Source organism: Carassius carassius, chromosome 30, assembly GCF_963082965.1.
Source record: "Carassius carassius chromosome 30, fCarCar2.1, whole genome shotgun sequence".
NCBI lineage: Eukaryota > Metazoa > Chordata > Actinopteri > Cypriniformes > Cyprinidae > Carassius > Carassius carassius.
In genome coordinates, this window is record NC_081784.1 from 15,986,913 (window position 1) to 16,003,736 (window position 16,824).

General features: G+C 39.0%; 1 protein-coding gene across 4 annotated transcripts in view; it reads right to left on the bottom strand.

The window, feature by feature from the left end:
- LOC132110759 (bifunctional heparan sulfate N-deacetylase/N-sulfotransferase 2-like) overlaps positions 1-16,824 on the bottom strand; it is a 136,921-nt gene that overhangs the window by 9,104 nt on the left and 110,993 nt on the right. For all 4 annotated transcript variants that reach the window (XR_009424679.1, XM_059517632.1, XM_059517630.1 and 1 more), the window contains 3 exons: positions 4,725-6,359; positions 722-809; positions 56-210 (listed from right to left, as the gene is read on the bottom strand). Coding sequence is in view for 3 of the 4 variants with exons in the window: in XM_059517632.1 (XP_059373615.1) it covers positions 56-210; positions 722-809; positions 4,725-5,744 (1,263 nt within the window). In the remaining variant the exon portion in view is untranslated. The remainder of the gene's footprint in view (positions 1-55; positions 211-721; positions 810-4,724; positions 6,360-16,824) is intronic.

Consider the following 16,824-nt stretch of genomic DNA (forward strand, 5'->3'; position numbering starts at 1 on the left):
AGTGGCACAGAAATCAAACAGTTCAGCTTTAAGATGTATAATTTCACCAACAAACCTGTGCAAACTGCATGTTGAGTCTCATCTGCTCTGCCAACACGCTGACATTGTGGAAAAGGTGTGGCTGCATGTGACTCCACATGTGTGGAAACCACCAGAACTCATGCCGGTGCTGCAACAGCATTTCGTCGCCTTCATCCTCCTCCTCTGTACCTGCAAAAACACATATACATACTGCTGAAGTTTAATAGTAAAGACATCTAGGTCTAAAAGAACATAAAAAATCTGTTTGTTTGAATTTTGTATCATCAAAAATCCTGAACAAAAATCTATCACATTTTCCACAAAAATATTAAGCAGTACAACTATTTCTAAGGATCATGAGACGCTGAAGACAGGAGTAATAATGCTGAAAATTCAGTATTGCCATCACAATGAAAATTGATTTAAGAATAAATGAAATTTAAACATTAAAAAAGAAAGTAGTATTTTTGATCAAATGAAGGCAGACTTAGTGAGCATGTTTCTTTAAAAAAATAAAATAAAATAACATTTTGCATCGCAACTACTGTGGACATGCTAGAAAAAATGATTTAATTCTGAACAACAATAACCAAAAATAGATCTGAATAAATATATTTTTTTGTTTGTTAAACAAAATAAGATTTCAAAATAAAAAAAGTCAAAGTTTCTTTAAAGACAAAAAGAAAAGGGAAAAAAGTACCTGCATGGTAGAACTTCCCGGAGAAGCCAAGATTGAAGGTAAATTTGGGAACTAGCATCCGCAGTGTATTCTGTGTGTTGAGCAAAGCCTTGAATTGAAAGAAGAGTTATCACTTTAATAACACGCTATCAAAGTCCTGCCTAAAAATTGTGTTGTACAATATGCCAAGAACAAAACAACAACATTTGACTTTACTCTGAACTGTGCTTGAAAGCAAAAACAACAACAGTGGTGTTAAACCTATCTCTCCAGTACCTTAGGCATTCACATTAATAAATGTATGTGTTAAAGTCACCAACAGATGGCAGTGTGGTGCCAATTCAGCCCTATGGAGAAAAGAACTTTCAGGCAATCTACCATATCGACAGACTGAGTGGGATGTGAAATATACATTTGCATTCAAATCTTCTCTACCCACGGGCAGGTCAGACGTGCCGAATGAAGCCACAGCCTTAACATCAATCTAAACTCATCCTTGTGAAATGAACACATTTTATAACTTAGCATCACTGCACACATCTAGCTAATAACTGCGCTGTGAGGCTTGAAATACAAAATGATCCTGCCATCAAACCCTGAGAGTGATACGGGGGTATAAGCGAATTACAGCGCTGTTCCAGCACAAATCAGACGGCGGGGAGAGATAGTGTCGCTTCCCGCACAAATCTAACACAAAGCCAAGCCGATAGTTGCGGCAGTATCACAAATCAAGCCTTGCTGCTGGGGAGAGAAGGCCGCTGCTTCACAATGAAGAGAGGCATCTTTCGCTGATTTAACAGCCGCCGGTGTCCCTGAGTATGAGTGCATCCAATACTTGTTCTGCCTTGTGTGTGTTTGCTCAGAATAATCCTGTTTTTATGGAAATCTGTGAGCCATCTAAGATTGGACAGTGATGTGTAGGGTGGACAGATTCAGTGTGAATCATCTTTTACAGGTTGATAGAAGAGTTAGTTAAAAAAAAGAAAGAAGATGCAACCCATTAAAAAACCTTTCACAATCAATAAATTTGTTCAATCAATTATGACAGAGTAAGAGAAAAAGAGAACAGAAGGGCCAGATGTCAGAACACAGCTTTTGTCATCACTGACCTTTGCTGTCACAACAGACTTGGCTCAGAACTGCAGCAACACTACAAAAACATTTTCATACCTGAATCCTGTTTTCTTCTTATAGCCCATCTGATTATCTCTTAACTAGGGATGTAAATTTTCTAAATCATCTAAAATAATGATCAATTAATCGTTAACCTTAATGCTGCAAAGTGTGTCTATTGCAGTGGCGCAGACACTGGTGTGACAGGATGTGCAAATGCCACTCAAAACAACAACAACCAAAAAAACTCACCCAAATTAAAGGTTTATTTTGAATAAAATGCTAGTAGCAAGATTATAAAGTGAATAGATGTGATTATGATCATTTGATAAAATTAAAAGAGCGTGCCATACATTTGAGATCATTTTACTGACCACTGAATGCGCCTCTTTAAATGGTTTCGTGGTGCTCGTTGTTGTATTTTAAAACACAATTGCAATGTTTTCAACTGACATTAAGGCATTTCAAATAAAATTATCTCAAACATAACAGTCAGAGAACCGCTCGATTTTTGTTCAAATCCAATTGGAATCCAGTCTAAATGATTTGACTGTCCACACTGTGTTTCGCAACTGTTCCAATCTGATTTATGTGTCCCGTAGGTCTTTCGTTTTACTGAATATTTGCATTGGTTTCTATGGCAATGCTGTTATGTTGTTATGCCAACGCTTCAAACAGTTTGCAATACAGATGTTGTTGTCTTATGACAACATGTTGCAGTCGTGCTGTATTATATTTCATTTTATAAGGCAGTAGCAGAAACACAGGAAGCTGGGATGTGCTACTCTATTCTGTGCTGCTGTCTCCACTGGTTTCAAAATTCAAAGATGTGCTTATAATAGCTGTATGTTTTTCATCTGCCGATACATATGTGGAATATTTTCCCCCCATTAAGACACCAAAATGAAAAAGAGGACACAATCACGATATGTAATTTTTTCTTTTGCGCTGTTTCAATGAAGACTGGCTCACCTTGTACATGATTCTGTCAGTAACCTAATGACCTGTGCTATTTGTAACAAATATACAAGCTAAAAATGCTGAAATAATCTAGTTGTCCCATACATACAGTACAATGTATAAACAATAACATATAGAGCAGGGAACTGTGTATACATATGGACATCAGATATGCATGTGTATTGAGTAGGTGGAAATAAATAAGCTTCAGATCTGAAAAAGCAAATGGAGTAAGAATAGATGTGTCTGAGCTGTCTATGCTATGATGAGCTGCACCACTAGCTGAGGTGATTACAGCCCACTTGTTCAGCTTGAGGCCAGGTGGCATGGCATACATCACCATACAATGCTAGCAAAAAACAACAACATAAACACAGCTCTGTGGGTGGATAATCTGTGTAGTACACACATATTCCTGCAAACCACTTATGCTATTTGTGGAAAAAAGTATGGATGAACTAAAACTACTGTATGGATGAACTAAAACTGTAAATACAAGTTATGCTCTATCAACAGCATCTGTGGCATGTTGTTGATTACCACCAAAAATAACTGACTCATCCCTCAGTCTGCAAAAACCAAATGTGTTGGGGCAAACATATAATATTGGCTTCATAAAATTCTTATAAGGGCACAGATGCTATTGAGATAGCTTAACTTGTATACAGTGGTTTTCATACAGGTGGACACATTTTAAACCAATGTATAATACAACTTATTAAATATACATTTGCATTTTCTTAGTTCTGAAAATGAAATTAAGTAAAGGCACCCACCGAGATATTAGTTCATACAAAAAAGGCAAGATGTACCAAAAAGGTGAGATATTATTCAGTTAGATTATTCCCATCTGTGTTATGTAACTTGATAGACTTAAAAGTAAATTCAAGGAATAGTTGACCTAAAATGTAATTTCAATAAGAACTTTTAGACATTACAATTTTTTTGTAATTTTGAAGCATTCATTCATTTCATTCGTCATTCGAACATTCATTATATTGAACAAAGTGGCCATGCAATTGTTCCTCTTTTCAGATACACAAAGTCGGTCTTATGGGTTTGAAATGACATGAGGCAGAGTAATGACACATAAATGACTGAATATGTATTCTTGTGTAAGCTAATATAAGAGAAATACTGTATATTACATCTCTTCTGATGTCACACCATTCAATGTTCATTCACCATTTTAGATAAGTAAATTTAAAATTGCCAATTGCTAACTTTGTCAAACATAATTAATGGAGGGTTAATTAACTGCTTGACTGATTCAGTAAGGAGACAGACAAAGCAGATTTTTCTGCTAAAAAAACATCTTCATGTTGTCAATGCAAATGGGACATTAATTGCCCTATTATTTCTTATTAGAGCTGTTAATTTACTTTGGCTTCAAAGAGGACATCCTCTGGGTGATGTCTATCTTCGAAAGTGTACACTACACATTTACGACTCCTGAAAGTGTAGAGACCAAGGGCAGCGTTGCAGTTTTCATATTGTAGGAGGCCAAAAGCTTCTACTCAATCTGATGATGAGCACTGGAAGGGATTCATATGTCTCTGTAATCAGTCCCTATGGCAACAATGCTAATAAATAGGAGGTTAATAGGCACATTGTCCAAAGAGAGCAATTATGCCTTGCTCTAACAAGCACATTATTTTGAGTACTAGCTGTTTAGCCTCGACTCTCCATAACACTACAGTGTTCAAAGCATCATTTGTTTTCCATGTTATATCAGCCAATACATTACATACAATACAATACATTAAGAACATAAAATCACTGGCTGAGATGAAGAGTATGAGAGATCAATGTGAATGCTTACAGGTAAACAACACTGAGCAGCCTAAGAACTCTTATAGAGTTAGATCACCCAAAAATGAAAATTCTGAAAATGAAAATCATTCACTCACTCTCACGGTGTTCTAAAATAGAGGATAGAAATGACACTCACCTTCACATCTGTCACCTTCATACGTGTACCCTCCTTTCCCACAAATATATCATCCACGTCAACTAGCAGATGCCTCTCCAAGGACAGGCAGAGTCTTTTCGATGTCAGATAGGCTATGGCATCCACAAAAATCAACTTGTGCAGCCAAAACGATAGATTGTTGCCAAACAGCACCCTTTGAATGCCGTCGTGAAGGCCAAGGTCCTGAATTACAGTGGCATGAAGGGCTCGTAGGGGCCCCAGATGGGCCAGTGCCTCTGAGGATTTTGTGACAGCCAGGAGCACGGGCTCATAGGTGCTATGGTTAGACTGAAAGACTGTCCAGTCATCGCCAGGGAGCGGGCCCTGCTCCACCTCATTGGGTTTGGTGATGTACAGTAATGGGGCAGCAGGGTTGATGTGGTAGTCCTGTAAGCCCAGGTTAGAGTGCAGGAACAGCGGGAAGCCCTTCAGCTGGGCACTAAGTAGCGAGTTCTCGTTGGCTTTGAAGAAGCCGATGATGCCTACACCAAATTCAGTACAGTATTTATCCAGCAGGTCACGGTTCCAAGCATCCAAGTTTACATACTTCAGAATGTTCTCATAAATGACCAGGGCATAGCGTCCGACGTCATGTTCCATCAGCGTAGGCATGTCCCCCTTGCTGGGTGCAATCTCAGTGTGGTAATGGAAGCGACTGGACTCAAGGATAGCCACAATCTCTTGTCCGAGCTGAGAGTAAATGCTTTCTACAAAGACCAGCACCACAGGCTCTGTTCGAGAGTTATCCACTGCTTTAACCGTCCTCTGCTGGACTGTGAAAGGGGGCAGGAAAAGAGGAGCCCGTTGCCCTCCTGCTGCGGCTGCAACAACCCCACCACAGTCACTGAAAGGCATAGGGGGCGCCTCCTTTATTTTAGGGCTGTTGCTGACAAAGTAGGCCAGGAAAGCCATGGAGAGCAGGCAAAATACGATGAGCACCAGGATAAGGCGGTGGAGCTCGAGTTGCCTGACACCCCGCACTAACTTCCACAGCCCCATGGCCACAGCGCAAAAACAGGACTGGGGAAGAAAGGGGGGCAAAGGGGAGGCTGAGAGCGATTGTCACAGAGTTCGCAGCAAGAGGAGGACAACTGTGAGGAAAAGAGAAGGTAAAAGGTAAAGGGTTGAGCAGCAGACACCAGCACAAGCTTTGGGTCAGGAGTAGCCATTTATGCTAAGTCACCATGGCCCCCATAGCCCCCATAGCAATCTTTGATTGCTGCTTCTAGCCCCGGTCCTCAATAGAGGTCAGTCAGTCAGTTCTTTCACCCCAACCACGTGCTCCAGGAGTACACTTGCTCTAGGCTGGCGACTTGGGTCTGGGATAAGAGGATTGGGTTCCTTGATCACTCTCAACACTCCTCCACCACTCGACAAAGGATCAGCTGTTTTTCTGCCAGCTTTTGCAAGCTTTCAAATAATCACGTGCCTCTCAGTGCAAAGGGCTCTTTGGGATTTACTGGAGAGCTTCAGGGGCAGTGCTTCATTTGCCCCATTGGCCTCAGAAGTGGATGCTCTGAGGGTGTTCACCACTGGGGCGGGATGGTGAACATTGGCCCCTGTAGAGGCCAAGCATGGACGGCACATTCACCATTGGGCAGGAAGAGTTTGAGCCTGAAAGAAAGAGAGAGGGAGAGATGCAATCAGTCCAAACATTATCAACTACCTTTAAATCAGGGGAAGGAAGCAGATCTGGCGATGTGGTCGTAGCCTAGACCAAATGTTGCTTCACTCTTCCAAGCAGCCATGTGATTTTGCTATTAGTGTGACTGCTGATGTGGATCACTACATTACCATGGAGTCTACTAAAATAAGCCTGGAGCTGTAGGTTAGCATTACAGGTATGATAGAGAGATCACTGACCTTATAGATAGGTGACTATAAGGGGTTTTTTAACATTAATATAAGTTCCCCTAGCCTGAAATATTAATCGGTGTAAATCGAAACTTTGTTATCTTTCTCTGCCTTTGAGAAAATGGAAGCTCAACTGGGCGGATCTTGAATCTCCTCCTTGTGACGTTATAAGGAGAAATGTTACCTCCCCTTTCTCTGCTTTGCCCGCCCAAATATTTACATATAATTCAGTCGCAATGTCAGCACAGGTGTTACAAACAGACATTTATGATATGGATTTGACAGCACCCTGCCACAAACAGTGAGTAACAGTGTTCATTAAAGCCTGATCTGTGATCAGTGATTTCTGATGTGTAGCTAATTATGCAAGTTCACACAGACTTTCTTTCTAAATCGTTTAATACTGTTTATGCATCAGTGAATCAAGCCAGTGACTAAACGATCAACTTCACGTTGTTTCTCTTAGTAGCATGAAACAAATCTGTAATTTAAATTGTGATTTAACTACAGAGAGCGATCAAAGAACGCTCCCTTTATTTTTTCGGAGCTGTCACACATCGCGAGTATATCTGCACACTTGCCTAAACTGCCGTTACAATGAATGACGCTGTTATGCTGCACAACAAAGCTCTTACTGTATTCATGTGTTTGCTGTTAGTTGTGGTGAAAGCATTTTGTGAGAGAAAATGTGTTGCAATAACGACGAGATCACTGCATTTACGCGATAAACAGACTCTGTCTACTCAGTGCTCATCACTGCAGCCTTTCATGTGATGGGAAAAGATTGAAAAAATAATTATATAATCAACACTTCCACGATTCGTTAATCTCGACAGCTGTAATAGTAAAAAAAATATATATATATTTAAGAGGGGTTCCACATGTAATACACTTTTCGAATGCTAAGATGTCAGCCAATCACAACAGTTGTCGTTTACTCGGAGTCTCACAGCAGACACGCCCCTTCAAACAGAGCATTCAAGCCAGAGGGCTAATATCAGGATATAAAAATGCTTTTTGTTTCTAAATTTTAAATGTAAAAATCATACTAACAATATAAGTCACCTAAGGAAACATTAAAAAGCATTTAAAGAAAATGAAATAATCCATGTCATGGGACCTTTAAGTAATCCCCATTGAAGAGAGCTAGTTATAGTTAGATCAAGTTTTTAAGATGCTGGAGGCGGAAATTATTGGATCGGAGGCAAATTTTCTCCTTCCTCTCCTCACCAATAGAGGCTTTGCCATCTTACAGCCAGCTATCAGTCTCTGACATGATCAATGCCAGCCATGCTGTAACTATAAATCAGGCTAGCACTTAAAGGATCGTTTTTCCCACAGATGAACAAGCATAGCCTGTGCTTTGGTCAAAGGCACCTTGTCTAGGACAGATGATAAGCTAAGAAAGAGAAATAATGGAAATGAGAGAAAAAGCATGAAGAATTAAAAGACACCACAAAAGAGAAACAGACCTCCACTTCCACCCTCCATAGCTAATAATAAATGCAGAGAATCTTAATGTGGTAAGTCACCTGTCTGAGAGAAGGCAAAGAATAATTATAAAGAGAAAAGGAGAATGGCGGTGAAGTGCTCGGCTGCATTAAATTTATCAACCTCAGAATGAACCCTAAAGAGGAACACATCCTGATAAGGAAACCTAGGTTATTATTAGCCTGGGTGCACTCTAACCTCACTGACCAGTTCTGCATCAGTTCAAAACAAACACAAAACAAGTACACACAAACAGGTTTCCATCACAACACGTTTCAATTCACGGGATCATAAAGATACATTCAGGTCAGTGTATCCAGTTCAACATTATATTATCTGTATGGTAAAGCAACAGAATGAGAGAGGGAACAGTAGCCCTAAATCATTGAGCAGAATGGTTTTACATGGAATGTGCTGTTGAAGCCGAGAAAAAATTACTACTGAGCATTTCTCATCTCAAGAGAACAGCTTTCACATTTGAGTCAGAGAATGCAAATCATGAACTTTTCAGAGCTGAACTCGACCAGGAAATGATCAGGATGGCCGTGCAAATCTTATGTTTATTACACTGCTCTAGTCAGTAAACAAACAAGCTTGCAAAGCAATGGTACACTTAAGCACAAGAGGAAATGAGATGGGGGAGTGTGACTAAGTGAGGAAATAAGATACAAAGAGAGAACAAGGAATAAAAGCAGTCAAGAAAGTAGATGAGCAAAAAGCAAGAGAGCACAAAAATGTCCCTGCTAACTAATAAAGCTCCACTGACCTCCTAAAGCGGTGTATGCATGTTTAAGAGAATTCAATTTTCCCTTATAATGACTATGTTTTTAAGGACAATTTAAATATTTCTAATTAGCTTATTTGGCGGTCAATTATCATCAAATATTATTATTGCTCAATTATTAATAATGGTTTTTATTATCAATGTTGAAAGTTTTTTTCTGAACCAGAGTAATGACTGCTGAAAATTCAGCTTTGCCATCACAGGAAAAAAAGCAGCAGATTTTACTTCAGAATTTGCAACTATTTTGCCTCATCCATTTTTCCATCCATTTAAGTGCTCCAGTCCCATAACAGGATATCACCACCACTAGGTTTTTTTTGGAAGAATGCTGTTATTTAGATGGTGAGCTGTATTGAACTTTCACCAGACATATCGCTTGCTTGGTGTTGAGGCCAAATCATTCAATTTTAGACTCATCTGCCTCAGAATCTTCAAGGTGCGTTTTGGTAAAGCGCAGTCGTGACTGCATGTGGCGTTTCTTGAGAAGTGACTTTTTTTCTTACAACACCCCCATACAAGCTACACATTTGTGGAGAATTTGTGATGATGTTGTCACGTGCACACAATATCATAAATTCCTGCAACTGCTTCAGTGTTGCTGTATGCCTCTTGTTCACCTCTCTGACCAATTCCTCCTGGCTCTTTCATCCAGATTGGAGTGACGTCCTGATCCAGGGAGGGTCTGTGTTCTACCAAATACCTCCTACTTCACTGTGCTTCTAGGCATTCATTCAGCCTTTGAAATTTTTTAGTATGCATCTGACTTGTGCCTGTCCAACTTTATCCCGGAGATTTTTTGACAGTGCCTTGCCTCCCATAGTTGGTTGTTTGCTTCAGTTGCACTACCAAGGACAGAAATGCTTCAGGAAAGTTATTTTCATGCTGAGCTAATTAAAATGACCGCAGCTCATTAGAGTTGAAAGTCATACGGGTTTGTGTGCCATTGAGAAGGTGATCATCTATACCTGACTGAGTTTACAAGTCATTTTTACGAGGGGGGTGATTTTTTTTTCCGACATGTTGGTTTTATATCTTTCACTTGGATGTTATAAGTTGCACTGAGTAAATACAGCTGGATAAACAAAACCTTGTCCGTCTTAATTTCTGGCAACAACAATAACAAAAAAAGCACCTGGTTAACACACATTGTGTTAAACCTACATCACAAAATTACCAACCAGCTAGTTCCTCTGGTGCTGCATAAATTACCCTGCAAGACTGCCATGCCTCACTGACCCATGAGCAATATGACCTCTGACCCCTAATCCATACAAGCTGAGCTTTTTTGTGGGCGAGGTGGGCTCTCAGATTTCCATCACTTCAGTTTCTTTCTGCTCTTACCTAATTATGGCAGAACAACTCAATCTGCTTTTGTCTTGTATCTTGACCACTAACAGAAATCAGATCCAAACCTGATCAAAACAGCTGCTGGAAAGTAAATGCATCCACACCACTTTATACCACTTTCATAAAATAAAAGCAATTAAGCAAAGGTTATGTGTGTGGTTGCCAAGCTAGTTCTAGACAACTGGTAAGTTGCTTTTTAATTTATTTATTTCTTTTTGTGGTTGAAGGGTGTTCTAGTGGTTGTTTAATGACCCATATCAAATGAGCTCACCAAGTATCTATAATGTACTGGTCCCAATTTATGGTCTACTCACCCATTAGGGTTGTACCGATAGATGATAGTATCGTGTATTGAAGATAGTCAGAGATATCGACGTAAGCAGATGTCTGTCGATAATCAAGATGATATTAGGCTCATTTGCCTATTGATGTATTATATTATATTATAATAATAACTATTTTTATTTTAGTTTTTATTAGGCAGCCTGTTATAATTAAACACACACACACACACACACACACAAACTGCGTATGCACAAAAGAGGATCAGAGCCTGTAGTCGGTGAAGTTGTAACGCTTTGACTCAGATAACTCGTTAAATCCATGAAATGAAAGAGATAGGAAACGAGGAGTTGGTGTCCCACACATTTAATGGCTGATACATGGCAACGCGCTCTTCTCATACAGGAGAGATTAACTCTTTCTTGGCATTACAAATAAAGTAAAGACAAAATAATGAAAAGGCAGTCTCCGTCCACAAACAGACGTACATCGTCTGCAGATATAAGGTATTTCATTGCACTTTAACAAGTAATCTGAATGGCCTATATGTGTGCAGTATTTTAAATGAGCTCTCACTAACTTTTAGTTTAATCCCGCAGTTATTTTTGAATGCATCTCATTCTTGTTTCTGTAGCGGTGCGTCGGTCTCATCATGAGGCGCACGGTCCGGAACGCCGTATGAATGATGCAGCAGTTCAATTAAACTTTACTCATAATAATTGAACTTAGTTGTTTTAAATACTTTATATTTAAGGTGTTCGTTTATGCCAAATATTAGTGTTAAACTGCTGGACTAAATCTACTATTGATTTTCAACATTGACTGATTTTGCAGAACGTTTAGACATAACTTCCGTGCACAGATGCGGCAGATGTCACAGGACGTGCGATATGACAGTTGCGTCCGACTATATGAATTAGCTTTTTTAAATACAGTATTTTTATATTTAACGTTAGTTTATCAGTATGTTTGAAAGTATATTTTTTTGATTATTGGTGATTCCACAGACTCTCTCTCACGCACCTGCGTGGTTTAAAACACCAAATAGTTATGCTATGACAAGAACAAAGAGTCTCTCTCTTGCTCCACCCATGCACGATAATATCGTGTATCGTCGATCTCACGGGATGATATGTTAATTTGAAAATTGACCATATCGCCCAACACTATTACCCATATTAGCCACAGCCAAGTCAAAAATCTTATCTAGTCTTTTAATAGTGCAAGTCACCTCAACAAACCACATGATTTTGGTGATTTCTGAAGCACATTTGGCACCAGCAGGCACCAGCAGGGGGCTTCCAAACACAATGGGCAGAGAATTAAGGTCTCTGGGTAAATTGGAGGAGGGGGCTATCATTAGGGCCCCAAGGTCACACTGAATTTGAGCCACAGGTGTACAGGCCTCTGGGCATCTTGCCTATACACACACACAAACACACACAAACACACACGCGCACACACACACACACACACACGCGCACACACACACAAACACACACACACACACACACACACACACACACACACACACACACACACGAGAAAGAAAACTAGACTGCTTCAATCAATACTAAGTAAAAAAATAGCACTTTAAACGGCTTCTATGTGTGGAGAAATTTAATGAGCCTGCAGCTTACCTGCTACATCCAATTTTCAAGCAAAAAAATACAGACTGCTTCTACAATAACAAAACGCTTCAATAGCAGAACAAAATCTTTAGATGGATTCAGTCCTGTGGGGCAATTAACATGCAGATTATTTATTGAAATTACAAGCTGTGGGGGACAATAAATCAGCTTATTTTTAATCAAAGGAAATGTTTTACAAACACCTGGAGATTGTGGCTTTATCAGAGCTATAATTTCAAACCCCTGAATTTGAGACGACAGCAATGCTTGTTCTCTGAACCACAATCGTATGGGACAAAGAGATGAAGGGTGACCATGTGAGGACCCTCTCCTCAGCCTCTCTGCCCCAGCAACCCCAGGGTCAAGCCCTCACTACCCAAACACTAGAATGAGGACCGTCAAATTCCACAGGTCGTGGCCCACCTCTGATTATTCACCAGAAATAACACCAAATAGACTCCAGTGCACGAAACACAGGCCGAAACAAAACCAAAGAAGAATGGATAAAACTCCCCCCAAACCCCATTTATCTTCTTCGTGGCATTTCTAATCTCAGCTAAGAGAGAACAACTGAAACAATAAATCAAAAAAAAAGAAAAAAGCTGACCTCTGTCTATCAAATCTATGCATTTCTTTTGGTGTGGACAGATAAAAGTGCTTTGCTGCTTCTCATCCAACTCGGACTTCAACTAGGCATTTGAAGTGTGGCTAAACTACATCTTTAAAGCGTTTATTTTGCCCGTCATTTTCTATGTGGAAATGAGGGCAGCAGTGCTGATAAAGCGCTGCTTGTATTTGGGTTTTGAGAATGCCAGCTTCTCTCTCTCTGAAAATAGTGCAAAAACAGAATGTATTATGATTGACTGAAAAGGAATTACCCAAACTAAGCTGATTTACAGATGTGAGCTACATGCTGGCCGGTGATCTCTTGATAATGCTTGCAGCACAGTCTCTGTTAATTGTGGCATTATAGGACAGCAATTAGTGAGCCAGACTTAACTAGAGAAGACAAAGAGACTAAAAAAACTAACAACTGGGACAAGCTTAAATTAAGAGTCCCCAAATCGGGACAGTAGTTTTTATGAAAGCTGCCATCTTAGGAAAGGATGGGACGTACAGTATTATGGTGACAGCCAGTGATGTGAATAAAATCAGCATTGACCTTATAAAAGCGATTACTTAACCATGCTCATCTCTTTTCAAGGGTGGGCACTCTGTGTATATTCATCAAAAAAGAAAGCTTATAAACCTGAGGATTTTGGAATAAATTACTTTAGATGCAGTTTATCACTGCGCTAAGAAAACAAAGCACAAGCTTTTGTATCAGACTGTTATGTTGCAACACTGAATATAAAAGTAGATAATGAAAAAATTGTGAAATGAAAAAAGGGAAATCTGCCCAAGTCGTCAAACAGTCATAAATATGAACATTAACAAAAAGGAAAAATGTGTAATAGATGCTTTCTGCAGATGCAAATGGGTAAATAATTAGATTTTTTCTTTATAATTTTTCCTAAAAGAATATACAGTACACATGCAAGTAGTGTATTTGTATTAAATGGACAAAAAGAAATCCGGAAAGACAATGTCAATTTAATCTATTATTCCTCTTTCTAAAAACATCCATCAGACTGTTTTCTATCATTCCTTTTACCAGAAATGTTTTGCTTTGAAAGATTCACAATTTGCATTTTTAGTTGTCCATGATTACTGTCTAGGAACTGAACGAATGGAACTCCATTCACTAGCCTCTCTAGATACCTAGTATCCAAATGACATGTACCACAACAAGATCTTTTTTACCATAATGTTGGGAATTTTCATTAAATGAGGACAATTATTTGTCATTTATCTGTTGTAAAATGTCAGCTGAAAATTTGGCTTGCTTTTAATACAGAAGTTCTAATTTGTATTCATCCATCTGTGTTTACAGCCTTTTAAAGTGTTTAAAACCTTGCTTTTCTAGTTAAAAATACATATTTTAAGAATCTCTACTGAATTTTAACTGATGTTAATTTTACCTACTCACATTTAAAAATCAACTCAATTCAAAACAACAACAACAACAAAAAAAAACATTCTCACACTGAAAAATATTGAGGGCTAATCTCTTTCAATAATGCAGAATAAATATTTAACGATTAAAAATGACACCTCATTAGAAGCTCAATTCATCATGAGAGTGTTGCAGTAGGCTGTCAGTCAGACATGCCTCTTACTCATTCTCTCACAGGTGGATGCCACCATGTGCCCACTGGCATAGGGAAGGCTGTGTCAAAATATATTTACATTGTCTGTGAGAATGTCATGTCTATCATCCCTTCTAATCCAAGAGCTGGAATGTCGCCACGATGCAGAAGTGTGTTTGATCGATGTCAGAGTATGTGTGTGAGTGAAAGAGAATGGGCAGGCTTAGTTACCACATGCTAACTGCACTGTGACTAGGCTGGTAACTGTGAGTATATTTCAGTTGGGAGATATTCAGAGGCGTGGGGCCTGATCCAGCTGAGAAAGCAGGAAAGCTGCAGTGACAAGGATCAAGCTCAGGAGAGGTTGTGGGGATGTCTGAGCTCCTTTTACCTCAAGATCATGTTGTTTCCATCCCGTAACACCACATGGCTGTTTAGTGGAAAAAAAACTTCCAGCTCCTGCATGCTGCAGAGGCGAGCAAATCTGGCCACCCACTGTGTGTGCGTGTGTGGGATGGGGGACACGTGCCTGCTCTGAAGGCAGAATGGAGGAATCTGAACACCTGTCTGGCTTACATAGACCGCTGGATGACCCCCAGACCTTCCTGATCTCAAAAGACCCAAGAGAAGTTCCTGTATGCTGTAAAAAGCAAGATTGCCATTTAATGTCTGGAGGCTGTACAGATGGGTAGGGTATAGTAGGCATTCCTAATTGAATGCTATATTCAATGGAATCAAAATGGCAAAAACAAAAACTCCCATGTAAAACAAATAACTCCCAGTCTCTTTGTCACTGAAACATGCGGTTAGTGCGACCACACTTAAAAAGGCAAAATGCCTGTTCAAAAACCAGCGACGATAACTATAACGACAAAGATATAGTTGTAAAAATCTTTCTAAAGTTAAATAAATAGCACAACTATAATGATAATGCTGGAATCACTTTCCTAATGTTTTTTTCTCCAGTTGATGAACTATAAAAACATTGACAGCCAATCAGAATCCAACCTGCTTTAAACAGCTTTAGCATTTAAAGCGACAGATGGCATAACGGCAGCACGTGCTTATAAAAAACAGAACATAATCATTGGCGTTGTATGCTAAAATAATTATTGTTATAGCTCTTTATAGCTATCATTCTTAGTGTGAACGAGATGCAACTAAGAAAATATGATAGAGACTGGAAGAGAGTGACAGGCTGAGCTGTGCATCATCATTAGAAAGTCAAGAATGAACGTAGGAGGATAGAGAAAGAGTTGTCTTTGTTGCCTCTCATATGGGAACACAGAGTTCTGAGTGAGTTGGCCAAAGATTAGCTCTTAAATCAAACCAGAAGAGTGACAAGGTCAAGGTTGAAGATGTTACAGGGATGACTGAATAATCTACATCTGCCAGACCAACAGCTACAGAACCTTCTCAATATAGCTCAATACATTTACAATACAAGGTTGCCTCTTAATAGTGTGTAAATTATTAATAGCATTATTAAGGCACTTTTAACTGAATAGAATTATTTACATAACCATTTGAGTGAAAAATACAATCAGAAAAAAAAAAAAAATTTACATTAAAATTAACATTAAAATTATTATTTAAAATGTTTGGAAATAGTGGCATATGATATTTCACAATTTTCAAAAGAGCATTTTGTGCATCAACGGAGGCAAAAACACCTGACCTTTTTACTTTATCAATGTCACAAATTGGTAAAATATGCCAAAATAAAAAGTCAAAAATGCTTTGTTTTATTTATTTCAAAGTCCTAAAACATATTACTTTGATCAGATGATCACTAATGATCAGACTTTTTTTTTTCAGCTTTACTTAAATCCCATATTTTCAATGTGAACTCAAACTCCATCAGTGTACTTGTAAACTGGGTAATTAGTACACATACTATGAGAAAACCTACTAAACAAACATAATAAAAGAGTAAGGGTGTATGGTATTTTTGGCATGCATGCTTTACAAATATTTAGACAGCAATGGTTTTGGAGTACAGTGTTTCCACTTGCTAAACATGAAGGAGAGGAAACCTGTCCTCAGTTTTGACCTGTGAGCACATGCCCCGTGGCAGATCTAGGACAAAGAGATTGCAGATGTGGACTGTGACCCCGCCTGTCCTTACACAGAACCTATACACTTCTCTCCGATCAACTACTCCTGACCAATTAGGGGTCAACATGGTACACAGAAACACTTTTACTACAGGGGTTCAAAATCCCATTTCCAGGTTGCTATAGTGTGAAGACAGCTTTCAGTACCAAGTAAAGCAGAGCAGTTTATTTTATATGCGTGTTATATACTTATACAGTGGGTACGGAAAGTATTCAGACCGCCTTAAATGTTTCACTCTTTGTTATATTGCAGCCATTTGCTAAAATGATTTAAGTTCATTTTTTTCTTCTTTAATGTACACACAGCACCCCATATTGACAGAAAACATAATTGTTGACATTTTTGCACATTTATTAAAAAAGAATAACTGAAATATCACATGG